Source organism: Equus quagga, chromosome 13 (assembly GCF_021613505.1).
Source record: "Equus quagga isolate Etosha38 chromosome 13, UCLA_HA_Equagga_1.0, whole genome shotgun sequence".
NCBI classification, from domain to species: Eukaryota; Metazoa; Chordata; class Mammalia; order Perissodactyla; family Equidae; genus Equus; species Equus quagga.
In genome coordinates this window covers 76,008,567-76,036,450 of record NC_060279.1, presented here as the reverse complement: position 1 = coordinate 76,036,450, position 27,884 = coordinate 76,008,567, and the positions used below count along the sequence as shown (strand labels likewise).

Here is a 27,884-nt window from a genome sequence, read left to right as displayed (position 1 = left end):
CAGCATCGCGGGAGCTCCTGAGCGATGGAGCCTGCCAGGCCCCAGCCCAGACCTGCTGGATCCGCATCTGCGTTTTGACAAAGCCCCGCCCCACACAAGACGCGCAGACTCCACGCATCTCCTCCTGCTCATCGGTGGAGGTCTGCGCCAGGCTCCAGGGACGCAGCAACGATCAGCGTCCGTAGATGCCACGTGCGACCTTCCCGGCAGACGTGGCGTAAACAAAGTTAGCTATGGGTCCGCGGGGAGGTTTTAAACGTTATATTTCACAGACTGCTCAGATTTGTTCATAAAAGAGACGTCATAGAAAATGTCTTAGAAATCAAACCGGTTTTATTGAAACAATGGCAACGTGGTCCCTGTTCATGCAAAGCACACACACAAACTTTACAAGAAACTTTTGTACATAGGAAGTAGCAAAACACATCATTTTTCATAGAAAAAAGCACACACGTAAGCTGCGGGCTGAGTGAGCCTACAGACAACACGGAAAATCAGAACACGGTGGGGCAAAAATCGGAAGGAAACCGAAAATTTTCATTCTAGGGGCGGGAGACCCAGAAACACTGTTGGCCTGATTTGTCATCTTTTTATGGGTTAAGTGTCAATGGCGCGATGGGCCCTAAACACACCAAATCAGAGGCCGTCCCTCATTACAAGGGCTTCTATTTGGTAGTTTTGTTTCCATTTTCAGAAGAAAAATGGTTCCAGTTTCAAAATGTTCGTGAGGACAAAAAAAGGCAGGAAGGTCTGGGTCTGGTGGATCTTTAATCCCATTAGCCGGGCCGCTAAGAGGCAATCAGGAAGCTGGGAACTTTATTTTTCAATGATGGGGTCGACTCACCCTGGAAGTTTCAGATTCTGAGACCTCAGGTAGGGACGGTTCAAGGACAAACCCGCTGCAACCTCCAGGACTGTCACTGATTCCAAAACCCCAAACTTGCAGTCTCGACATAGCCACAGCCACGAGAGGCTGGTGACAAAGCACAAGTCCGATGGACCAAATCTAGCAGCACAACACCTCGAATCCAGAAGTTTCTGAGTACTCACATCTTGGGCTGCACCTGGACACAATATCTGACAGGCTGACCAAATTCCCTTGCTCTGGTATTTGGGGTTGAATACTCAGAACCTGTGAATTACTACGAGCCCACAATGCACCAGGAAAAACAGTCCTGCTCATTTCAGCTCCGTCAAGCAAAACGTTTCATCGCTTTGACAGACTCCCTGCAGGGAGGGGCAGCGATTCCCCTTCAGTTTCTGCATTTATTAGAGATGCACTCAACAACCCACGCCCCGAGTTCCCAGGTAGAGAGTTCCTTGCCCAGACTAGCTTGGTTTTTTGGGTTTTTTTTTTTTTTTTCACTTTCTGCTAGTTCCTTTGCCTTTGAAACATTTTGATGGTGCTTGAAATCAACCTGAAACTGACATTCACAAAAGCGATATACTGGCCAGCGTAATGGCGGAGGGTGGAATGCCACCTTCTGCAAAGACATACTATTTACAAAAGGGGATTTTATTTCACTGTGGGTTTTGGTCTGGGCTTATGAAGAACTCTTACAAAGAGATGGAAGCCAGAGGGCACCGCAGTCCTCAGAGCCTCGGGAACATTTGGCAAGAGTCGTTCCACAAAAACAGGAAGAGAAATCCTTCTAGAGTGTTCCCATCTCTTGTTGTCATTACGCCGCAGGACGGTTTCATAACCACAAACGGTTCCTCCTCCCAGAGCTGCTAACCTCGGCGAGGAATGTGCTCTGGATTCCTTTCCTCCCACTGCTAAAAAATAGGTCATCCGACAGACGGGGAATCTGCACATTTACTTGTCATTTTTCTAAAAGCAGCAACAAAATAGCCCTTCTTTGGCTGTTTTTTAGACATCTCAATGGAACCCTCACAGACCAGGAATTAAATTTAAAAAGTGGGCTTCAGACAGAACTGCTTGCAAAGCAAAGACCCGGGTGTGAAATATGACACGAAAACTTGTCTGGGCTGGGGCGGGAGCCACAATGGGTAGGGGGTAAAGAAAGGAGCCTGGTTCATTAGTCCTCACTGAGACCAAAGGTCACGGCAGCAAACAGACAGGCCACGTGGACGAAGAGAAGGACAAAGACAAGATAAACCTCTGGAGTTACTGCTGAACTCTAAATAAACCAGCACTGCTGTATGTAGACCCAGCCTGCGCATGGCAGGATGCTGGCGAGGACAGGTGCCAGGGCAGAGCAGCGTCTCCCTTCCCCCAGCCCCTTGATCCCACCCGTTTGTCTGACCAGCAAACATTAAACCCATTTTTCTCCATTGGTAGGGACGGTGTTTTTTAATTTTTTAAATAACTACCTTCTACTCCATTCCTGAAACTCAGCCCACGTGCGCTCGCCGTGCCTCTCCCCACGCCCCTGCGGGCCTTATCGCATGAGCCTCAAACCCGCTGTGCTCTTTGCGGGCTTGGAGACCCACAAAAGAACATACAGGAAGGAACGTCTCGGATGACTGTCTATGCAGAGAGGGCCCCCAGGTGGGGACCCCCAGGTGTCAGCGGGACCGGCCACCAGCTGTGTGGTCAGGACCCCGAGGATGCTGTTTCTCCACGGTGCAGAGATGAGACAAGGCACGAAGGATGGGGCACCGAACGCCACTCAAGGAAGCTTCCTGATTCTCCAGATCCCCAGCCCACCCCCCAAATGACAACGTAAAAATAAAAAGCAAACCCCCGAAGCCCTTCTGAAGGCGCCCCCTCTCCCCGGCGCTGGGGCTTCACGGCCTGACAGCGAAGATTCGGAAGGCCTTGCCATCTCGAGGGGTCCTCAGGCTGAAAAGGAAGGGAGAGGGGATGTTACTGAGAGATCCCGAGAGCCTTCGACAGGGACTGGCGCTGGGAAGGGAGAGCTGGGTGCCCTTCACGTCCCCCCCCCCCCAGCAGTGGAAGAACCGTGGCCAAGGGACACTTCCCGCCGCCGCTGGAAACCAAGCCGGCCCAGCCAGCAACAGCTGGCAAATTGCGTTCTCTCTGCAGACGGGCCTGGGTCTGAATCAAGGTCACGGTTGTTAAGTTATTTTCTCTGAACTCCGGGAGTCACGGCCCCAGTGTGTCTGAATTGAACTCTCCCTTCAAGACCCGTGCCTGGTTTTTGCTGCCACCTGGGTTTTTGCTGTCAACCCAAATAGGGGCCAGCTGGTCGACGGATTAATAGGATGGCATTATAACAAGCAGGCGGGGGCCGCTGTTATTAAGACGGGGCACGCCGGCGGGGCTCAGATTTTGTGCAAAACACTCTGTCAGCCTTTTTACTTTCTTCCTGAGGTCGTGTAGCTTGTATCTTTATCTCGCAGGGAAGGAAACAAAGGCAAAGAGAAACTGAGTCACTTACCTGAGGCCACACATCCAGCAAAAACTACTCTCTCAAGAGGAGCTCAAGCCTTCAGCTAACTGAAGGCTTTTTTAAAAACCCGCTTTACTGAGGTGTCACACGCCATGAAATTCACCCTTGTTAAGGGTACAATTCAATGATTTTTTAGTAATTTTATAGGGTTGTGCAATCATCTCCACGATCCAGTTTTAGATTGTTAAAAACACTCCAAAAAGATCTTTGGTGCCCATCTATGATCAATTCTTCCCCCCCTGCCCCCGCACCCCAGGCCCTGGCAACTTCCGTCTCTACATATTGCCCGTTCTGGACATTTCGTGTAAACGGAATCATACGATATACGGCATTTTGTGGTCGGCCTCCATCGCTTAGCATAAGGTTTTGAGGGTCATGCATGTCGTAGCCTGTGTCAGCACTTCGTTCCTTTTTATTGCCAAATGATGTTCCACTCTATGGACAGACCACATTTTATTTTATTTATTCCTCAGTTGATGGACGTTTAGATTCTTTCCACTTCCGGGCTATTATCAATAACGCTGCTATGAACATTTGTGCACAGGTTTTTGCATGGACACGTTTTCAATTCTTTTGGGTCTACACCCAGGAGCAGAATTGCTGGGTTGTATGTTAACTGTATGCTCAGCTTTTTAAAAAACTCCCGAAATATTTTCCAAAGCAGCAGCATCAGTTTTCACGCCCCCAGCAGTGCAGAAGGGACTTCTAGTGTCTCCACATCCTTGCCAACACTTGTTACTGTCTGACTTACAGCTGGTGTAGCGTCTTCCTCTACGTAAAGATTCCTCATTCATTTTCTTCACCTGCATAGTATTCCATCATGATTAAGTATTATGATACAGTTAACTGGGTCCCTCTGAATGGATATTTAGTTGTTTCTAATCTTTTGCTTTTGCAAACAATGTTGCAGAGAACAACCGTGTCCAGGAGACTGTATTCATACGGACGAGAGCACCTGTGGACAAGCTCCTGGGGGGGAATTGCTGGATCAAAGGAACATGCCTTTGGAACTTGGGCAGCTTGCCAAACTGCCCCCCATAAGGTCATACCCATTGACCACCCCCCCATCAATGCGCGAGGCAGCCTGTTTAACCCACGTGCTGGCCAGCATGGCACGGTATCTAGTTTTCTGTTCTCAGCCAAGAGAATGGCATCCAGATAGAGTTTTAATTTGTATTTTGTTCACTCTGGATGAGTTTGAGCAGAAGATCAACAGCCCCGCACGGTTGAGGAGCACAGTTCCCTTCAGAGCAGCCCCCTTCAGACAAGAGGAACCCCAACTGGAAAATGCCAGACTAGACAGACGGCCTCGCCCTCGCAGGCTGCTCGGCAAGGTCCTCAATCCTCGGGGAGAGGCTGCTTGGGGTCCCTGGCCTGTCCCCCCTCCCCCAGGTGGCTTTGTGCTTTTGGCTCCCCTGGGGTTGAACTTGTGAAACGTGTATCCGATGGGAGTCCTTGGCGGGATGGCGCTGTGAGGAGAAGCCAAGAGCCCAGACACAGCGAAGGCTCGGCCGCGGCGGCCTCTGTGCTGGCGGCTCCTCACCAGACCACGCTGGGGAGATGGGCTGGGGCCCGCAGGGGCTGGGGTTACCCAGCTGCCCGGCTGGTTTCTGGAAAGCCCAGTTCCAGGGCCCTCCTCAGGGCTGCAAGATTTTCTTGGATTCCCTGCCCGAATGAATAGTCTGGAAGAACCACCCAGAGCCACAATGCCCTCGGCCACTCCACGTGGTGGGCAAGCCGCGCTGGGGAAAATCACCAGGGTTTGGGTCTCTGACTCACTACGGGACAGTCTATGGAGGGGCAGTGGGGTCTCCCATTCCCAGGGCCCCAACAGCCCAGGGACAAGGGGGCCTTCAGGCTGTCGTCCAGACAGGTACCCCAAGGTTCCTGGATGTCTTTCCCAGACCTAGACAGCATCCCCATCAGACAACCCATCCACCCAGCAGGCACGAGCAGGCCCCATGGAACTGGGTGTGTATTTCATAACACAGCAAACCGTGTGCTGATGACGCTGGGCGTCGATGTGACGACCCCAGATGTCGGTCCCACCCACCACCACAGGCAAAAAAATCCTGCAGGTTTGGGTAGCTCAAAGTGCCTTCGGCGAGTCCCTATTTGTCCACACCGCGAACGCTTAGTAAACTGCAGCTCTGCTGGGTAAGGTGACGGTCGTGCATGTTTGATGAAAAACAGGTGACGTGACAAATTATAAAATAACCTCCTTGTCTAAATCTTGCCTCTGATTCTCTTTCTGGATTAGTCTGTAACTCCCATACATGTATGAAGGGAGTGCAAATTGGTGCAGCATTTCTGGGCAATTTTCATAAAAGGTATTGAACAATTTTCACAGAGGAGATTGAACAATTTTCATAAAGGGTATGAAAAATCCCTCAACCAGTTCGGAACCAATTGCTGAACGCAGCGATTTCTCCGTCACTCAACCAGTGTTTACTGAGGACCTACTATGTGCTGGTGACGGGGCTGGGTGTCAGGGACAGGGGTTAACAAAACTGAAGGGGTTCTTGCCTTCATGGAGCTTACAGGCTGGGGATGGGAGATAAACAGCTAAATATGGGTGAGAAGTAATTTCAGAGGGTAGCGGGTCCTGGGGAAAACAACACGGGGGGATGAGATCAGATCAGATCGCTGAGGAGGAGGCGACTATAGACTCGACAGTAGGAGAACGCTTCCTCGGGGAGGTGGCGTCTGTGTGTAGATCTGAATGACAAGGGGACCCAGCCACAGGAATATGCAGGAGCAGGGAGGGTCCAGGGGTGGAAAACAGGAGGTGCAAAGGCCCTGGGGTGAGAACGAACTCGGTGTGGTCGAGGAGCAGAGAGAAGGCTGGTGAGGTGGAGCATTGTAATGAGGAGGAGCAATGAGCTGGAGTGTGGAGAAGCGGCAGGGGTGGCGTCATGTGTGGCCCTGTGTGGTAAGCGGAGGGGGTTTTATTCTTATCACAAGGGAAAGCCCCAGGGGGCAGGGCTTAAACAGGACCGTGCCTTACAGAAGGAGACCGATCGGGCGGCTGTGGCTGTTGTACTCAAAGGAAGTTACCTAAAGAAGTTGTCAGGAAGTGAGGGCTTGTGCAAGGACGTTCTTTGCAGAGTTGCTTATGACAGTGAAAGACAAACAGGAAGCAGCCGGATGCCCATCAACCTGGTAAAGAAATGATGGTCCATCCGCACAGTGGAATGAAAGAGAGAGAGAGAGAGGGGAAGGGAGGGAGGGAGGAAAAAGGAAAGGAGAAGATATTTGCAAATCGTATATCCAAAAAGGGGTTAATACCTAAAATATATAAAGAACTCATACAACTCAACAACAACAAAACAACCCAATTAAACAAATGGGCAGAGGATCTAAACAGACATTTCTCCAAAGAAGATACCAGATGGCCAACAGGCGCATGAAAAGATGCTCAACATCACTAATTATTAGGGAAATGCAAATCAAAACCACAATGAGATATCACCTCCTGCCCGTCAGAATGGCTATAATTAACAAGATAAGAAATAACAAGTGTGGGAGAGGATGTGGAGAGAAGGGGACCCTCATACAGAGCTGGTGGGAATGCAAACTGGTGCAGCCACTATGGAAAACAGTATGGAGATTTCTCAAAAAACTAAAAATAGAAATACCATACGACCCAGCTATCCCACTACTGGGTACCTACCCAAAGAACAAGAAAACACTAATTTGAAAAGATACCTGCACCCCTATGTTCATCGCAGCATTATTCACAATAGCCAATATGTGGAAACAACCCAAGTGCCCATCAAGGGAGGAAGAAAGAAGATGTGGTATATATATACAGTGGAATACTACTCAGCCATAAAAAGATGAAATCTTGTCATTTTCAACAACATGGCTGGACCTTGAGGGTATTATGTTAACGGAAATAAGCCAGACAGAGAAAGGTAAATACCGTATGATGTCACTCACATGTGGAAGATAAACAAACACACAGAAAAAGAGAACAGAGTGGTTACCAAAGGGGAGGGTGCTGGGGGTGGGCGAAAGGGGTAAAGGGGCCCGCATGTATGGTGACAGATAAAACCTAGACCATTGGGGGTGAGCACGACGCAGTCTACACAGAGACATATAATAATGGACACCTGAAATTACTCAACGGTATAAACCAATATGACCTCAATAAATAAATAAATGAAAGAATTAAAAAAAAATAGAAGGAAGAAAGAAGGAGAAAGAAAGAAAGAGAAAGAGAAAAAGAAAGTAAAAGAAAACCACCACAAAACTTCCCTTGTTAACTGGGGGATTGGCCTGGAACCTTCCGGGCAGTTCCCTCCAGCTGATCTGTTTGAGCTGAGCTGTGACAAGGGCCCTCTGGGAAGGCCCAGTGTCTGCAGCCTCGGGTGGTGTCCCCACTCAGCCCTGGTTGGTGATTCCCCGCCTTCTGATGGCCACTCGCCTCTCCATGCTCGCAGCTCCGCCCGGCACCCGCGTCCCACACGACAGAGGCTGCCCCGATCCTTACGCCATCTTACTCCGGCCCTTCCTCGCAGCCACCCTACGAGATCTCGGAGGTTCTTCCCGCTTGCAGAAAGGGAAGCAAGGCTTGGAGAGGTGACGCAATTTGCCCCAAATCGAACACCTGTTCCAGGTGCAGCCGGGATGTGGACCCAGGTCTGTCCAGGCTCTGAGACCCTTTGGTGACCACTGTCCTGGACAGAGGGGCCGTGGCCACACCATCCCTGAGGATGACATCGGCCAACCCAGATCACAGTGCCGGGCTCAGATGCCGGCAGCCCCCCGGGAGGCGGGAGGGCACAGGTGCACAAGGGGCCGCAAGCACAAGGCTCGTCCTCACCAGTCAAAATCCCTCAGGGATGGACCGATCACCGTGTGCGCCACACGACACAGACTGAGTTAAAGAGGCAGGAAGCTGGCTGTTCTGGAGCAGAGTGTGTGTCCGGGAGGACCGAGGAATCGTCCATGGAGTCATGGAACCCAGTGTGAGAGGAGAGCAGAAGAGGGGCACTTGATCGCTTAGCCCTGAGCTAACTGCTGCCAATCCTCCTCTTTTTGCTGAGGAAGAGTGGCCCTGAGCTAACATCTGAGCCCGTCTTCCTCTACTTTATATGTGGGACGCCTACCACAGCATGGCATGCCAAGTGGTGCCATGTCTGCACCCGGGATCCAAACTGGTGAACCCCAGGCCGCCGAAGCGGAACGTGCGAACTTAACCGCTGCGCCCCCGGCGTCCCAGTTTTTAAATGCATTTTATTACTAAGAACTATCATTTATCCGTACAGATATGTACTTACGTGTATATATACATGTGTATATACATATATATATATATTTTTTTTTTTTTTTTAAGGATTCTCTTTTCTCCCAGAGTCTCAGCCTCTACTAATCTTTCAGGAAAACTCAAGAGCCAGACATAGTCTCAGATCTTGTGTGTAGGCCTGGGGCTGGTGAGCCCATTTCTCTGAGCCTCAATTTCCACACCCGTAAGGCAGGGTCCATGAAGTACCCACTGCTTAGGGACCCTGTGAGCGTGGCCGAGCTCCTCCAGGCTCGGCGTCTGGGTCAGCGCTGCATGGCGAGCGGTGGGCCATGGGCCATGAAAGCCGTCATTCCAGTGAGGCTCCAACCTCATTCTCCCGTCAGGAAAACCAGGACGGGCCCGGCACACGGTGGGGACACACACGCGAGGAACGACTTATCCACGTAAAAGCCCAAACCCCAGGGAACTGTCAAACCGCCTCGTCTCAGTTCCTGGAATATGAAACGCCTTTTAGGGAAAAAAGCTTTGGAACAGTGTGTATAATGCGACCTCCCTTTTGATTTTCACGCGTGTTGCATGTGCACAGGGGAAACAGGCCTGGAAAAGCTATAAATGAACAATCAGAGGTTAACAGGGTGCCTGCGGGGACTCATTTTCTACTCCATAGACTTATTATTAAATAGTAAGTGTGTATTTCTTTTCTAGTAAATATTTTTTAACTTCGAAATAAGTGTACCTTATAGCACAGTCAGGCTCGCCCTGGCCCCTTCTGGGAGGGGCCTGTGCCCCAAGCTCAGTGACTTGTCTGTGGTGAGGAGTCACATGTGTTGGTTAAGAGCATGGATGCTGGGACAGGCAACCGGGTTCAAGTCCTGGCTCTGCCACTTGCTGGCTAGGTGACCTCAGGCAAGTTGCTTGACCTCTCTGTGCCTCCCTTTCCTTACTGATAAAATGGGGATAAATGTAGTCCCTGCCTCATGGGACTGCTGGGGGGATTAGAGGAGCTAATGTGTGTACAGACCGTAGAACGCCAGGAAATGGGGAGAGGAAGGGAAACCCACTGTCTGCACAGCAGAGGGAACCTAACACTCCAGCCTTGGTCCAGCCCGACCTGGACCTTGAACAACTGAAATGTGGCTCGCCCACACTGAGATGTGCTCTACGGGCAAAACACACGCTAGATCTCCAAGATCTTATTTTTAAAAAATGCAAATTTATCAGTATTTTTTCTATTGATACATATTGAAATGATAATTTTTTGATACATTGGATTAAATAAAATATATTCTAAATTTCCTTTCTGTTTCTTTTTACTGTGGCTATTAGAAACTGTAGGAGCCAGCTCTGATGGCCTAGTGGATAAAGTTCAGTGCCCTCCACTTTGGGCCCAGGTTCGGTTCCTGGGTGCAGAACCACACCACCCGTCTGTCTGTAGCCATGCTGTGGTGGCATCCCACATAGAAGAACTAGAAAGGCTTACAACGAGAACATACAACTATGCACTGGGGCTTCGGGGAGGAAAAAAGAGAGGAAGATTGGCAACAGATGTTAACTCAGGGTGACTCTTCCCCAGCAAAAAAAAAAAAAAAGACAAAGAAACTTTATAATCCCATATGTGGCTCAGAGTCCACATCTGCTGGACATGCCACAGTAGACAGAAGCCCCTGAGGATGGGGAGTTTTGTCTCTTCTGTCCCTGCTGTGGCCCCAGCCCCTAGGACAGTGCTGGGCACCCAGGAGCTGCCCCATAAACGCTAGTGGAGTGAATCCCCAATCGGAAGAAAGTCCATCATATATACACTACCTCCCTCTCTCTACAGGTTTGTTTGTCAAAACCAAGAGGCCCAGAATGTTATCTGTCACTGTTTGTCTATTTCCCAATCTCTCTGTGCAATGTCTTTGAAACTGCTCCTGGCCTAAGGAAAACTCCTGCTCTGATTTTCATCTACATGTCCAGCTTCTTCCTGAGAATATTCGGACAGACCCCAATCCCAGCAGTCAAAGCGCTCCCGGGCCTCTCTCCCCTCCTCTGCTGTGCCTCATGGGCACGTGTGTGAGAGAGAAGGCGCCTGTCCTCTTGCATTGTCCCCATTCTGCATGGTCCTCTTTCAAAACTTTCAGGAAATCCTCTTCTAGAAAAACACTATTGCTAAACTAAAGCTGAGCCACTCCTGGCCGGCGTGCTGAGAACTCCGTCCAGGAGGGTTTTGTGTGTTCGTGTGATTAACTGAGGATGCCCTATATTTAGAACACAGTTTGCTGTGAATGGATCCCAGTGCGTCCGGTATCCACATCTCTTGGGACCCACTGTAACCGCTCTGGGGTCCCAGCAGACGTTGGGGACAGAGCCACCCTCTTGGTTCCCACAGTCCCTAATGGGAACAGGCTCCAGGGAAATTTCTCAGCCCTGGTCTCTGTGCCGAGGGCTGCTGAGGTCCCATCGAAACAAGAGGAGGATGGGGCATGGCCATGCCCAAGGCCTCAGAGGTCTTTGCTGGAGCCCCCGTCACCAAGGAGGTGCCTCCAGACAGTAGGACGGGGCCCTGCTTGAAATGCTCTGCCCTCTGCCCTCCCTCAGCGACAGTGGCGGAGCCACCGCATTCTGGGGGTTGCAACAGATCTTCGAAGTTGTGTCATAGCAACGAGGGTGCCCGGATTTATCGGACGCTTGCTCTGACCCACCCTAAGTGCTTAGCACAGACTATCTCAATTAATCCTCATGGTGACCATTTGACAGAGGACGGACCGAGGCAGGGGACACTGCCCGCCCATGGACACCCAGTGGAGCAGGGTCCCAAATGCCACGGGAGCCATGTGCCCTCCTGGCCTGGCCGCTTCCCTCCATGTGAGCAGGGGGACTCCAGCATCTCGGTGTCTGTGGATCCCGGCTGGGCCTGGCCCACAGTGAATGTGTAGTGAAGGAATGACCCTTAATCACAAACGATCAGAATCAGGTGTGGCTCCAACCATGTGCCAGGGACACGGCAACCTTCGCGTCATCCTTCCAGCTGCGGCTGCCGTCCTCCAGCCTGCGCCAGGCCCCTGGAGGGCGAGTTCCCACACAGACCGCCAGCCCACCCCCGGAGTTTCTGATTCAGAAACTCTGGGATCTGCGTTTCTAGCAAGCTCCGCTGGTTCGGATGCTGCTGGTCTGGAGAGCCCACTTTGAGACCCTCCGTCTTCCCACCACCCCAGGGGGTGGGTGCTATCATTTTTCCCTTTATCAGTGAGGAAGCTGAGGCACAGAAAGGTTGAGTAACTGGCTCAAGCATCGTCACAGACTCCAGGACGAGGGGGGAAGAGTCTGAGAAGGAGGGTGGCAGAGGCTCCACTCTGGGGTCTAAAATCACTCACTGAGGTCCTTCTGACGGTGCAGAGGGCCCAGCCACTGTGGGGCCTGGGAGAGCTGCCTCGAAGACACTTATGATGACAGCGGCAATTCGGGTGGGTCCCCGGGAAGAGAGAAAGAACCACCGGCTTCCTCCGGTGGGGGTGGGGGGATTGACAGTGGGAAAGAAGCCACTTTGGGGACCCGCTCTCGGTCCTCTGTTCTCCCCAGACACCCACCTGTGGGGGCCGCACAATCGGCCCTCGTGGGCAGCCAGGCCGAGAGAACAAGGGGCCGGCCCACCCTGCTGGCCCCCGCTTCTCATGAGGACCGGCTCCTCTCACAGGGGGAAAAAGAGCCCCAGAGGTGGGTGTCCTGGGATTTCTTTCCAGCCCATCCAGGAAATTCCACCTAATCAGCTGCTTCGTTTCCCTCCCATTAAATCAATGGAATTTCCCTTCATTAAGCTTTTCCCAAACAAAGCTTGCAAACTTTGAAGGAGAAAATGCAGAACTGTTAACTCTAGCTGTTCGGGGCCGAGGCAGTCGCTGGGCAGGGGCCCCCGGGAAGAGATGCGTGTGACTCGGGCACCACCGGATTCGGCAGCGTCTCCTCGCACAGCGCCGTCCGAGGAGGATGGAAGGGTGGGGCGGGCGCAAGGCTCCGCGGGAACACGGACGCCTGTGCCTCATGGGGCCCAGCACCTTCGGTGCTCTCAATTCTATGCCCCTTCTCCAAAGAGGGCCCTCAAATAGAAACCCTCAGCTCTCGCCCGTCACGGGCTGAATGGTGTCCCTTGTGCCAATTCAGATGGTGAAGTCCCAACCCTCAGGACCTCAGACCGTGGCTGGAGCTGGAGACTGGGCCTTTAAAGAGGTGACTCAGTGAAAACGAGGTCATGAGGGTGACCCTGAATCCAGCAGGATGGGTGTCCTCAGAAGCAGAGCCAGGTGGCACCTCAGTTAATCCTCCCATCGCCCCAAGGAAGCAGACACCACTGTCACCCCGACATCACAGGTGAGAAGACCGAGGCTCAAGGAAATCTGGGGGCTTCGGTAAGGCCCCAGAGCTGGTCGGGACCTTGACCCGCTGGACCCCACGCTCTCTGCTCTTATTTATGTGACGATATGAACTTACGTTATTATATAGCCGCGTATAACCGTCATGTAACCACAACTTGATCTCACTGTTTTGTGGGGGGAAAATACGCACATGGAAAAAGGACCAGAGGGACACACACCCAAACTCTAGCAGGAACTCCCCCGGGGGACAGGTCATGGATGACTATTTCTCTTCGGGCTTATCTGATGTTACTAAACTTTCTACGAGAACAGGCATTGGTAAGAGAAAGAAAAAAAGTGCTTCTTTTGAAAAAAGAAAGGAAGAGAAGGGAACGGGCTTGTCCTGGGTGTTCCGGGGAGAGCGCACGCAAGTGGGCCCAGGTTTTATCTTAAAGGGCTCCTTCTTTGGCCCTCCCCCCAGGCCCCCCCCAGGGGCCACCGCTGCAGGCCTCGGGCGCCACGAGTCGGGGAAGAACGCCCTACCTTTCAGACTGGACTCCGTTCCTGAGCGAGCCCACGTAGATCTTCTTCTTGTCCACGGGCATCACGTCCACGTAGCCCCCGCTCTCGTTCCTGATGACCCCCGCGTGCACGGCTGCCTTACAGATGCTCGAAGTCTGAAAGTGAAAAAAGAGCTGTGGTCAGGGTCAAGGAGGTCGGGCCCCTGAGGGAAGCCCTACGGGGGGTCAGCCATTCCTTGGCCCCCTGGTTTGGGGGGCATTGACCATGTCGACCCCTAGGCAATGCCCACGACCACCTTGAGTCCTCAGTGGCCATTCCAGAGTGACAGGCATCATTCATTCATTTATTCATTTGTTGAGCAAATGTTTTCTGAGCACCTGCTATGTACCAGGCACTGGAGAAGATGCGGGGGACTTCAGCAGGGAACAAAATAAAGACCCTGCTTTCACGGAGTTGAGCAAGACAGACAGGTTAACAAACACACAAACTAGCAACTCCAGCTAAGAAGAAAATAAACCCAGATCATGAGATAAAGTGACTGGGTGGAGGGGCTCTTCCAGAACAGTCCATCAGGGAAGACTGCTCTTGGTGGACACTCAAGCTTAGATCTGAATGACAAAAAGGAACCGGCCACAGCCACGGGAATATCACTGGGCAGAGCACGCCAGGCAGAGGCAGCAGCTTGTGCAAAGGCCCTGGGGTAGGAGAGAACTCGTCAAGTCCAAGGGACAGAAAGAGAGCCAGGTGGCTGGAATATGGTGAGTCAGGATGAGTGTGGCGGGAGAGGCAGGAGAGGTGACCAGGGGCCAATCACGTGGGGCTGTGAGGGCCACAGGGGAGTTTGGGTTTGCTCCTGGTGCCAGGGAGCTGCTGGTTTTTAAGGAGGAGCAGGATGTACCGTTTTCTGAAGTCATAGAGTAGTCCCATTCCTGGGGAATAAAACCCTGGAGTTCGACTTTCATTAGGGCCTTAACTTATCCAATAGAAAAACAGTCCTCAGGAGGGACTGTCTGAGGGTAATTCAGCAACAATTCTCAAAGGTGGGGAAACTCATTCAGAGGTGGGACAGCTGGTGCTCCCGGAAGACGCAGGCTGCTGGGCCTGACCTGACCTGCTGACGCAGAATCTCCCAGACGAGGGCCAGGCGATGCTGACGCACATTCCAGGTTAAGGACCAGCAAGTAAGGCCCTCCTGCAGCTTTGTGATCCCTTCACCCGGCCTGCGCCAACATCCCACACCGGCCTCGGCAGTGGGTCTCAACCTTCACTGCGGCTCAGAGCCCCACGCGGCCTCCTCGCTCAGTGACAACATCCAGCTCCCCTGACCTCTCCGACCCCCGCTGGATTCAGTTGCCCTGGGGCGAAGCTCGAGACTCAGCATCTTCAACACTGGCCAGGTGACTCTCAGGGGCAGCCGGGGCTGCACACGTGGGCGGACCTAATCCCCTCGCGGGGTGAACGGCCTCCTCCACAGGAAGCAGCATTCACACTGACTCTGAGCTGATCACACACCAGGCCCGGGGCTGCGGGCCCTTCCACTTATTATCTCATTTAATGTTCCAATGAGATGGGTGACTTCCCATCTTACGGACCAGAAAACATGAGCTCAGGAGGATTCAATGCTCTTGCCGAGGCCACGTGGACAGTTAATGGTTCAGTAGAAATTGCAACTGAGGTCTGGCTGAGTGCAAAGTCCATCCTTCTCTGGTCAGCAAATAATGGCCCCCAAATGCGTCCACATCCTCATGCCCAGAGCCTGTGAACATGCGACCTGACGTGGCAAAAGGACACATGTGACTCAGTTAAGAACAAATTGAGATGGGGAGATCCCTGGACTGTCCAGGTGGGCCCAGGGGAATCACAGGGTCCTTCGAAGGAGACAGGAGGGTCAGAGTCAGAGTGAGGCAGCACGAGAAAGCGTCCACTGGCCATTGCTGGCCTTGCAGAGGGGGGAAGGGGCCACAGGCCAAGGGATGTAGGCGGCCTCTAGAAATCGAAAAAGGCAAGAAAACGGATTTTCCTCTAAAATCTCCAGAAGGAATGAAGCCCTGCTGACACCTTGACGTCGGCCTGGTGAGCCCTGTGTTGGACTCTGCCCCCCAGAACCGTAAGGGAATAAATCCGCGTTGTTTTAGCTCCCAGGTTTGTGGTCATTTCTTACAGCGGTGGGAGGGACCCCATAGAGCTTTTAACCACGGTCTTCGAACAAAAACGTCCTATTAATTAAGCTCCTTATGTTTGATGACTTCTAATTATACAGAAAACAGAGTCACCAGGAGAATCACCCCAGTGGCAGCTGGCACTGTGCTCGACCAGGGCTCACGGAGTCAGATGCTCAGTCTGGCTCAGAAACCTGCCAACTTGAAGAGAAAAAATCAGACCCGACGTCTACAGGGCAGGAAGGCTGCCTCCACCCCGCCTTCATTCACGACCTAGTGATTTGTGTCCACATCTGTGTCCTTCCCGGGGGGCTTACCCTGTGGACACTGTGTGTCAAGGGGGGACAGGCAGACAGGTCAGGTTAGCCATCCTCGTGTGGTGCATGGAGTGGAGGGCAGAGGCCACTGCTGACCGTGTCCCGAGTTTGAAAACTTCAACACCACCAAGGCAACAGGTGACCCAGCAGGAGGGCGGGTCTGGGCTTTGCTGTCTGTCCGTGCCACCCCTCTGCACAGTACCCGGGTCACAACGATGACCTATAGTGTGACCAAGGTCCCAACCGCTGGTTAACAGAGCCGGCACCTCCTTCGCGAAAAGAGCAAGAGAGTGAAGAAGACAGACTGCGTATGACTCCACTTATAAGATGTATCAAAAGAAGTCAAATTCAGAGAAACAGAAAGCAGAGGAGCGGCCACCAGGGGCTGGGGGAGGAACAGAGGGGTGCTGTTCAACGGGTGCAGAGTTTCAGATTTGCAAGATGACAAACTGGAGATCTGTTGCACAACGATGAGAATATACTCAACACCACCAAACTGCTCACTTAAAAAATGGTTAAGAGGGAAATTTTATGTTATGCGTATTTTACGACGATGAGAGGCAGACAGAGGAGGAGAGAGAGAGGGGAGAGTTACCCCAAGCCCAGGGGAGGATGCTTTTGAGAAGTACTCGGGGCATCCTCGAGAACGCTCAGCCCAGCCTCTGCCCCTGGCACAGCCCTCTGAGTCCCTTTGTTTTCCTGTCCTTACGGCTGTTCCTGGCCCATCCGTGTCTGGAAGATGTGCCCTGAGCTGTCCTTTGAATGGCACGAGCAACTCTTCTAGCAAGTTCTAACACCAGACCTGAGTGGATGGGCTGAAGTGGGCTCTCTGATGACACCGATTTGAAACACCCACTGGAGCGGCACCTGTTACGGCTCAGACCCCGCAGCCCGATCAGAGACTGCAGCATCTCCTCCTCGAGGGGTCCACCCTCCAGACGGTCAGCTCCGGCCTCGTCCTTCAGAAACCAGGTCATTCCAGAGACGGCGCTGGTTATGTACAAGAAGAAAAACTCCTTCACAGCAGAAGGCCCCACCCTGTCTGTTCCCTGGGAAGTTAATACTGCTGGTAACCAGGTGGAAAGTCTTGGAGCCAATACACACATTCCCACCAGAGCCTGGAGAACTGGGTTTCTTGCTTTCCAAGACGGATTCACCTGGAGCAGCTAAAGGCCAGTTTTCTCAACCCCGCGCTAACACATCTTGTCTTCTTCAATAAATAAATTAAACGCCTGAGGGCAGGGTTCCTCAGCCCAGAGTGGGCTCCCCAGGGTCCGTGAGGCCCTGAAGTGGCCAGCAGAACTCTGTGAGCCCACGGGGTCTGCATGAACACCCCTGCTTTCAGCCCCGAGCACAGGACCCCCTCGGTCCCAGGCAAACCAGCACAGCCGGTCACGCTGTCTGCCCAAGGAAGCCCTTTTTTTTTTTTTTTTTTTTTTTGCCTGGAGGAAGGATCCACAACTTTCCAGTTCTCAAAGGGGTCTGTGCCCCTAAAGATTAAGACGCAGTAAGTGTGCAGCCATCTCAAAGAGAAGAGGGAGACTTCTGAAATGAGACGATCATTCTAGAATCCCTCTAGATTTGCCGTTAGCCAAGCTGAGCTTTGTAAACGAGCACAAACACCCTCATTGTTCTCCCTGGCAGGCGGAACCGGCATTTTTTTCTGTCTTTCTGGACACTGCTCGCTCTGCTGACCGAGTTACCAGAAGTGAGGCCCCCGGGCCGTTTCCACTGGAGCCCGGAAGAGGGGCTTGTCCCGGACGCGCCTCCTGCAGGCCCCACATAGGGAGGCGCATCCTCTTGACCAAATGCCACCAAGAGACAGCACGCTTCAGCTTCGCGCCCTGTGACGGTGCCCTCTCTGCCTCCCGTCCCTGGGGCGTTTCTGGCCACCAGTGGCACAGAAGCTTTCCCTGAGAACATCGAGCCATGGCTTATGAAAATGAAAACCTCACACCCACTGCCAGATCTTTCTCAGGCAGTGGGCCCAGTTCCCGTCCGTTATCAACACGCACATCTGCAACCGCTGACGTCCAGCAAACACCGGCTTTCCCTTTTCTCCCTCCTTCCACCCACAACTCTCCTCTTGCCGAGCTCCCTTCCATAAAGATACAAGCTCGCCGCTCTCTCTTCTCAGGGCCCGAAGCAACACAGATATCTGAACAATTTTTAATAAGTGTTATTAGCAGAGATGTGGTCTCAGGGATGCTGGAAACCAATCCTGCCTCCAGCACTTGTTGGCTGTGTGGCCTGGGATGGCCTATCTGAACCCCAGAGCCTCTATTCTCTTAATATAAAGTGGGGATCATCATAGGCAACCTTTTTGATCATTTACAAAGATGGCCCTGTCCTGTTTCACAGGGTTTGATACAGTAATATCCCAATAACCCCACAAGGCAAATATTTATTATTATTATTATTAATTATTATTATTATTATTATTCCCTCTTAACAGATGGCACATTGAGGTTCAGGGTGGTTAAATGATTTGCCCCAAATCACTCAGCTGGCACACAGCAGAGCCAGGACTGTCCCCTGAGCCAGCAAGATGTACAGTATTGTACACGGGACAGCAATAGCCAAAAAGGGCTGTCGTGAAGATGAAATAAGATCAAGGGCCGAAGGCAGGCATGCACACAGTCAGTGCTAAACAGATGTTAGTTAATAAGACAAATACCACCATCATAGTCATCGCTGTCACCATCACTATTATCAAAAATTCTCAAGGGACTGTCCTCTCTAAGCCAGCGGTCCTCAAAGCGTGGTCCCCAGACCAGCAGCATCAGTGTCACCCGGGAACATGTTAAAAATGCAGATTCTGTGGCCCCACCCCAGACTGTCTGAGCCAGAAACACTGGGGGTGGGGCCGGAATCTGTTGGAACAAGCCCTTGGGGGTTCGGAGGCACAAGTCAGAATTTATCCACCCACCCAGGGAGTCAGGAAGGACAGATGAGAGAGCTGAGGTTCCGGGGAGGCAAGGCCTGCCCATCATCCCACAAGCGGGAAAGGTCACGGCTGGGGCTTAAACCTGCGGCTTCTGACCCAGCCTGTGCCCTCTGGGCTCCACCCTGATGCTCTTCCTGCCTGCAGCTCCTCATAAAGTATGGGGTCTGCCAAGCAACGCCCTCTGCGTGAGCAGGCAGGAGCTGCAGGCCCCGTTAGGCCCTTCGAAGGTCTCGAGACGATGCTCTCAAAACAAATCTCTTAGCTAAACAGACATTTTCCAAAGGCATCATCATTTCCCAGAATACAGAATGACCTAGAAACCACGGCCAGAAAAGAGCCTCTGAAATGGAGGTGGCTTTCTCCCCTCCCTCCTTCCTTCCTTCCCACTCTCGCCCTCTTTTTTGCTCTTTCTTTCTCCCTTCCTTCTTTCTTATATTTTCCAGAGAGCTGTTTAAGCACTGACTACTACAGTATCTTCACGTATGTATTCCTTCAACAAACATTAACTGAGCAATTATTGTGTAACAAGCCCTGTCACGAGCACTGTGGTTCCAAAAACTCAAAACTCCAGTGAACAAGTCGGTTAAAGACTGAGTATAGGTTTCCACCCACATCCCTGTCCACATCAATGTAATAAAGAGTGAAGGTGCATTTAAACAAAGCAGAACAGAGCAGAAGAACAGAGCCTAAGGCAAGACACAGCCTCATCTGTGTGTCACCTTTGCCATGTGCGAGCTGTGTGATTTGCGCAAGGCTATTCTGAGCCTCATTTTCCTTCTCTGTAAGATGGGGAAAATAATATCTAGAGATGGTGTTTTTAAACAACCTAAAACATAGTAAAAGGAAGCTTTATATTATTACTAAATTTTTATCTAGTTTTCCTTGCATTTCTAACCTTTTTTTTTTGCTTTATAGGTTTAGCTGCTGTGTTGTTTGGTGCATACAGATTCGATTTTCATATTTTCATAAATTATACCTTTTGTGGCATTGCATAATGAATTGCACTGTCCCATTCAGTACGTTTACCCTTAAATTTCACTTTATCAGATAGCAATATTGCCACTCCTGCTTTATTTCTTTGCTTCTTCATATTTGGCTGGAATCACTTGGCCCATCCCTTTATTTTTAACTCATTTTAAAATCAAAGTCTCTGTCTTTCAAGAGCAGACTTTGGTTCAGACATTTAGTATAACGACTTGCATACATTATTTTATTCCTTCATTAAACTTTTAGAATTCAATTTTGTCCAACAGTTGTTGAGATGAAAAAAGACGCACTTAAAGAGGAAAGAAAAAAGATGGGGAGAAAAGTTGGGCCAAGAAGGTTGCTTTGACCTTACAGAACTCAGTGACCTCGCATTTCCAGGAATCGGGGACAAACGAAGGCAGATGGAGGGAAAGATGGTGGTGGTGGATGGGGAGAGCTATAAAATGAAGACAAGAAAAGGCTGAGGAAAAATAGAAATGAGTGGAGCTGAGCTAACCATGGAATTTAGATCTTGAAGATTCGCTGGCCTAGAAAATCCCAGTTGGGTCCTTCTCCAGAGAGGTGAGGCTTGGCAAGAAGACCGCGTGGGCTGTGGGGCAGAGCTGTGACCACATTCACTTCTTCTGGGCCACCATGTCCTTAAATTCTGGGTAACTAGATGGGACAGACTACGTTTGGGAGGGTTCACTTAAGAGAATCGGGCTAAAGCTTCCTTGCTAAAGTAGGAGGGAAATGCTGAAGAGCAGACTCCAATGCCACGTGAGTGGCTTTTAACAAGTAGTAAATTTGTGTAATTTATATCCTGTGTGCTTCTAGGTTAGTGTGTACACAGCCAAAAGAAATGCAGCGAGTAGAGTGGGCCAGAATCTAGAAATGCATCAGGAGACCTGGAAAGATTATTAAACAGCTGGGGAAATGAATACGTGATGCATGAAAGCTTACACATTAAAAACGCATGTCATCGGGGCGGCAGGATTCAATTCACCAAACTACGAAGACATCTGTGTAAGAGGAGGCAGACCTGCACACACAGGCGCAAGCACTAACATCCCTACAAATGGGGAAACCAGGGCAATGGTGGCAGAAACGAGTGGTCCCAATTTAGCTGGAGGCACGGAATGGGATCTCAGGCTCCTGGTATCCAGACCTCGGAACATGGTTTCTGAGGTCCTAAGGGGCTTTGAGAGGTGGTCACTGAAAATGCCAGCATACTCACGTCTGCATAGATGTTGGACCCAAACACGGGAGCCCAGTAGGATGGCTCATCTTTGCAGTACGCCGAACAACGAACTCTGGAAAACAAGAAGCATCTGTGTGATGACTATGATCAACAGAAAACAAACCTTCTTGACAAACAGCTGGCCCTCTCTTTGAATTTCAAGATCTGAGTATACAGATGAAAGGAAACTCTTTAAGAAAAAAATGTACTTTTCCCACCCTAGCAGTGGTAAAGATATTCTCCCACTCCTTAAACAGTGCATATAGAATTTTAAAAAACCCATACAACAGGATACACACAAACAACATGGCGAGTGGGAAGAAATATCTGAGAGAGGTGGGTATGAGATTGTAAGCCTGTACCTCCCCTTCTGGGTGTTGGCCAATTCCTACGGTGGGCACATGATGGAGATTATAATCAATAGACTTTTTCAAAGGCCACTTCCCTGTGTCGGGGAGGAAAGGGTGGAGGGCCCTCACCGCCGTGAGTCACAGAAAATTCCAGGGAGGGGGCCCTGATAACCTGAGGTAGAAAGGGTTAGATCACCGCTGCGTCAGTGGCCACACTGCCCCCCACCACGGGCAGAGCGGGGGAGGACAGCGCCTCAACTGGAAATGGGTGGACCCTAGGTGGTTTGAGAGATTCAAACCAGGAAAAAGCATGAGCTTTAACTAATAAAAGGTCTTTTGTCTTGATCTGGAACAGCACAAAAGGGCTGCAACCCAGGGACCAAAAAACCAAAATGGCAGCCAGAAGCCATCTGGCCCCAAGACAGGCAGGATTCTGGGAGGGAAGAAAGCCAGGCAAAGGAACTGAGCAGTTGAAACGGTCCAGGGCCGGGAGAGGGCAGGGGTGGGCGGAGAGAAAGAGGACGTGTGTGTGAGATTTAAAAAAACAAAAAAAGAATTTGTGTAAGAATGTTCTTTCCTACTTCTTCTAGAGTGGCAGGCCAAATACTTATATTTTGGATACTCATCCTACGCCGAGTTTTTCTTCTTGTTTGTTTGTATTTTCCAAAAGTATTTCCTTCTGCTTCTCTTTCATATTTAGGGAAGTTTACTAAAAGGTCGTTATCCCCACTTGAACATTCCAGGGAGATTCGAGTGGTGGTGGAGGCGGCCGGGGGGGCCAGTGAGAAAGCTCCAGGGGCAACATGAGAGCCAAGCAGGGAGTCAGGCCCCTCTGGTCTCTCCTCACCCCACCCTCCTGGGGCTTTCCCTCTCAACCTCAAGGGTCTCCTCCTATTAGTTTCAAAATCAGTCTTTCTCTTCCAGGATCCATAGGCCTCTGGGCCCAGGATGAGGGTTCCCAGGATGCTACACGGCCCGCTTCAGAGAGAACCTCATGGGTCGCTCAGAGACAAGCGTTCCCAGGACATCCTTGAGTTTGTTATGATGACTCATCCTCCAAAAACCAGCCAACTAAGGCTTGGGCAGACACATTGAGACCTGCTCCCCAGACAGACGAACTGTGGTACATCCACAGAATGGAACACCACACGGCAACATGAAAGAATCAACCACTGATACGCTCAACAAGACAGAGAATCCCAAAAGCATTACGCAGAGTGAAAGAAGCCAGACGCAGAAGTCCACACATTGTTGATGAGGATCGAGGCTGCCCCAGCCCCAGGGAGAAGCCCAAGGCGTCCTGCCCTAATACCCATCTACATCATCCTCTGGGAAGCAGGGATGTCCTGACCTGATCCATCTGATTTGTATCCAAAGTTATAGGACCATCAGATACCCAGACCCCACCCACACTGATACCATTTTAACGACTTTTTCCATGATCTTTCCTTTGTCTTGTAAAGAAATAGCTCACATAGCTATGCCTTATAAATTTAGCTCTAACCCTCAAGGCATTGCAGCTCTTCACTGCCCATGGGTCCTGTCCCCATGCTATTCTCTGAATAAGGGAGCACTACTGCCAGACCTCGAGAGTCCAAGAAATCTTTCCTTCGACTCCTCAATTCACTGAGCCTGCATCACTGTGACGGCTCCATTTATAGGAAATTCTAGAAACGGCAAAACTACAGTGACAGAAAGGAGATCAGCGGTTGGCACGGGCACAGGTGGGAGGTGGAGGGAGGGGGACCGACGACAAGCGAACTTTCTGGGGTGATGGAAACGTGCTCTGTCTTGATTGACCGCGTACGTTTGTCAAAATCCATCGAGTTGCATACTTCTAATGGCTGGATTTTACTGTGGGCAAATTATACCGCAGAAAAAGGCTGGGTTTTAAGGAGCTGATTCTAAAGTGATCCATAAAAAATATCCCAGATGGAGCAGAAGAATCAACGAGCTGACTGAGAGGGGACAAGCGGCGCCAGCTTCCAGAGTTCTAGATTGATCTAAGAGACCAAGAATGACAAACTCGAGGTCTGCACGAGGGAGCCAAGGAAGAGCTTAGTGGCAAAGGAAGTCACTTCTACACGCACAAGTGCTCTCTTCCTTGAGGCAAGGTCACATCTAGAGGGACAAAGCCATTTCCTCAGCTAAGCTCCCTAGAGCATGGCTCCGGGGTCTAGCTGCACCCTGGGCTCACCCAGAAGCTTTTAAAGATGCCGACACCCTGCTGGGCCACCCCCAGAGACTGGGATTTCTGTGATCTGGGCAGGGGGCCCCCGGAATTTGTTCTTTTCATGCCTCTCAGGCAATTCCAACGTGCAGCCAAGGGTGAGAACTAGCCGTCTCAGGGGAAGGTCTGGAGGGTCCTTGACTTTGAGCACAAAGCAACTGCTTTCCTGGGTGGACACATAGTAGGGCCACATCTAGAACTCAGTCATGCTTTGCTGCCATGAGGTGGCCCCCAACCCGGCAGGGCGCCTTCTTCTCTTAGCCCCCGAGTTTGCAACACCAGACGCCGGTGGGCCTTACCTCGGACAGTGGGTCCCCGTCTTCACAAATGGGCAGAGCTGGGCGACGGTGGTGTAGCAGTCCAGGTCCTGCACTGTGGACAGGAGCACGTGGGGAAAGGGTCAGGTCGTGGCAAGCCTGGGCCTCAGACTACCAGCCTATGAAATGGGCTGCTGGACAACTCGGCCCTCAGGGCTCAGTGGGCCTCGAACAGACCTGGCAGGAGAACCCAGCAGGTGCCAAGCCCCACTGCCCCGGCACCTCCCCCTGGGGCCACTCAGGGGATGAGACAAACCCACAGCCTGAGTGTCTTTACAGGGCAAGGGTGTTAGCACCCTCGCTCGTTTCTCATTGGGACCAACAGTTCTTCTCATTTGCATAGTGCTTTTCACTTGGAAGCCTTCCTCCTACTTGATCACGTTGGATGCTCAGGTATTATTCCAATTATACAGATGAGCAAACTGAGGTCCGGAAAAGCTGAGCCCTCCCAGCCCGCTGGAGACTGCACAGGATGTGGGCGAGAGCCCAGGATCCCGACGCCCAGTCTAGAGCCCTTCTTGAGGGTCACGCGTTGTGTTCAAACAGTGTAAGAAAGCGGTTCTGTCCTGGCCACCTCGGCCCCCGACAGCACGTCTGCCTCTAGTCCAGGGTTCAGCAAACTCTTTCTTAAAGGGCCAGCGAGCAAATGTTTCCAGCCCTGTGGTCTGTGCTGTAACGACTCGACTCTGCTGTTCAGCAGAAACCTGCCATGTGTCAAGGAATGGGTGTGGCCATGTGCCGATAAAACTTTATTTACAAAAGCAGATGGCAGGCAAGATGTGGCCCTGAGGGCGGCCAGTTGCAGGTCCAGCCTATCACTTGGTGGGGCCCGGGATCTACGTAGCAACCCAACAAAGGGGACTGGTCTAGCACCCAGGGGCTGCTCTACAGCGAGATGCCAGGGAGGTCATTAAAATTAGGTTTGGATGCCACTTAAAGGCACAGACGTATCTTCCTGATGCATTATTATTTGAAAAAAATCAGGATGCCAACCTTACATAATTCCGTTTCCATTTTTTAAAGTATATCAATGTGTCTATCACCAATGTACATACTCTTAATACATAGGGAAAATAAACTATAAAGGTATCCACCAAAATGTTCAGAGTGGTCATCTCTGGGTGGTGGAATTCAGGTCAAGCCCTTTGTTCACATGCCACATACCTCCCCACATTTCCCTCTCTTGTCCATGGCAGACATTACTAATCTGTCAAGCTCTGTTTTCTGCTGAGCCCAGAACGAGGCCTCAGAATCCTTCTCAACACAATGGTCCAGGGACCCACTAGCAATCAACAGAAACTGATGCTCCTGATGCAGCTTCTTAGCTACTCCAGACCCAGGCATTACTATTTCTGTGACATTCGGCTGGGAACCCCAGGCCTGTGCTTCCAGTTTAGCAAACTAGGGCCAATGCTGAGTTCAGACATGTTTAGAAACCAGTTGAAGGACCTCTTTAAAGAACCCCTTTAAATAGTCTTTACAATGCTGCGAACGGCAACGTCAGCCGGCATGATAAACATGAAATCAATAACTAAGCAGAACGCGATTTCCAGGGACACCCAAGAGACCCGGGTCCTATGGTCACATGAGAAAACACCGGCCAGCTTACCTTTCACCTTTGACACCGTGAAGGAGCTGGAAGACTTGTATTTGCTGTGAAAACAGAACAGTGGGTCAGTGCAGGCAGAATCACTTCTAAAAGCTGCCTCCTTATTGACAGCCTCGACCACACATTTTCCTACTTGTTTCCCATCAGCCCGAAAGTTCTTAGAACATTCTAGAGCGGGATCTGGAAGGAGAACATTCTAGAGCAGGGCTCGTTGACCCTCTTAATGCCAGGACCCCGCTGGGAGCCTGGAGAAGCCTATGGACCCCTTCTCAGAATAATGACTCTAAAAGGCATACAAGAAATTTAAAAGATTAAATCATTTCTTAGTGATATCACCATCAAAGTATTGAAACAACTCTGCGTTAGGGGAACAGCGGGGCTTCTTGGCATTAAAAACAGAACCTAGAGGCGGCTGTCCTAAGCACTGTCACTTCAGAGTAACGACAGCATAGACCGCGTGTCGAGATGTTGGCAGCGAGTGGGTTTCCGCCGTGAGGCAGCCACCAGCCCTGCTAACGCCCCCCAGGTTTGGGGCCAAGGTTCATGATGAGGAAATACTACATTTCAACGAGAGATTAGTAAAAACAAAGCTTTAGTTTGCCCTGCGTTGATGTTCGGAGACTCCGTGGGTGCTAAAACGTGAAGAACATCACTCTAGAGGCAAACAAGTTGGCCACTGGAAGGGGCCAGAAGCGGCTTTAGGACAAGCGCCCAGCCAAGCCCACGGCGGTGTCAGTGTCTGTGCTGCGCTCTGTGGAGCCCGGGGCTGAGGTCACCCGGCCGACACCTCCTAGGACACCTCCTGCGCTTTCATTTAGCCGTCCTTGCTCTTGGTTTTGTTTCCATAACTAAGACAAGAGGCAGCACCACTGGAGAACCAGACCTCGCAGAGGGGAGAGACTCACGGAGCTTTGGAAACGTTCTCAGTGGCCTCATGATTCGGACGGGACACGCTACCTCGAGACAGTCTCAGAAGCATTGCTGGGTGCGTCCCTCATCGCAGACCCTGCGGGGCTCACCTGACACGGGGGATCCCTGGCACGCTGTCCCGCCGTGGATTAGCAGGGTGTCAGCCCTGGGTCCTACTGTGGCCTTCATTTACGAATGCCACCCGGAAGGGGTGAAGAAACTGGCCCAAGGTCATGCACGGGGAAGAGGGAGAGCCATGTCATTTGACCCCACAGGCCCCACTGGGTTCCACGATCCCAAGTCGCCTTCTGTCTCTGATTCCACCGACAGATCAAGACACGGCCTCCTGCTGCTCCTCAAGGCGGCCCCCCACCCCCAGAGTCGGAATGGGGAAGACAAGTGTGACCTGCCATCCACCCACATGCCTTACGTGAAAAACATTATCTTGCAAAAAAAGTAGTGTATTTTAAAAATGAAAAGCCTCATTCTCAGGAAGTACAAAAAAGTGCTGATTGAGAATTAGCCTCCAAACTCAAGGATGCTGCCCACCGTTAGTGAGGGCGCGTCTGAAGACTTCTGGTGACTGGGAAGGGAGAAAAGGCAAGATTCGGAACTCAACCAAACTGAACACACAGGCGTGTGCACGCACACACACACTCACTCACACACACACTGAATGAAATATGCTACTCTGCCTACAGGGGCAATTTCTGGGTTATGGTATTAAGGTCGTCTCTAATTTTTCCTGCTTCTTCACATCGTTCAGTACTTTTCAAAGTTTCGACAATACTTTCTAACCAGAAACAAATATTTTAAGGAACGCTGATCACAGAATAGTTACCTCAAAGACTCCACACCGTTTCGCTCCGACTTCACGAAAAAAGGGACCTTCCCGTTCCTGGTGACGTCCACCAGGCCCCCTTTGTCATCTAGGATGCCGTAGTGAATGGCTGCCCTGCAGATGCTGGACGCCTGGGGAGGGCGGGGGAGACGGAAAGTACCTCTGAATTCATCTCTGTGGCAATCTTTCTCGGAAATACCCGAGATGTCTGTCCTCAACCCACAAAAACCCAAAAAGTCGGGCCAAAGCTTACCCCACTTCTGCCCGAGACCTCTCACCATAACACGTCTTTGTTCCCGGGGCTGCTTATCTTAAAAAATCCATCCGCGTTGCTTTACCAGCTAAGAACGGTGACAGACGGCCCTTTCTCCCCACCCAGTGAAGCATGTTAACACTGGGGATGAAATGGAGACTGGCCTCTGTGAGGGTCAGCCCCGGATCCCAAAAGTGGCTTCGCAAGTCTGCGAGCTCATCAATACACATGGATCAGCTCTCGGAACACCAGGGCCCACAAGCCGTTT

General features: G+C 51.3%; 1 protein-coding gene across 3 annotated transcripts in view; it reads right to left on the bottom strand.

Moving 5' to 3' along the window:
* Window positions 1-313: 313 nt before the first annotated feature.
* Window positions 314-27,884, bottom strand: part of CRISPLD2 (cysteine rich secretory protein LCCL domain containing 2) — a 65,495-nt gene continuing 37,924 nt past the window's right edge. For all 3 annotated transcript variants that reach the window (XM_046684267.1, XM_046684268.1, XM_046684266.1), the window contains exons 10-15: window positions 27,364-27,494; window positions 25,614-25,657; window positions 23,987-24,059; window positions 21,105-21,180; window positions 13,500-13,633; window positions 314-2,806 (exon numbers count right to left, since the gene is read on the bottom strand). In XM_046684267.1, coding sequence (XP_046540223.1) covers window positions 2,752-2,806; window positions 13,500-13,633; window positions 21,105-21,180; window positions 23,987-24,059; window positions 25,614-25,657; window positions 27,364-27,494 — 513 coding nt within the window. In that variant the 3' untranslated portion in view covers window positions 314-2,751. The remainder of the gene's footprint in view (window positions 2,807-13,499; window positions 13,634-21,104; window positions 21,181-23,986; window positions 24,060-25,613; window positions 25,658-27,363; window positions 27,495-27,884) is intronic.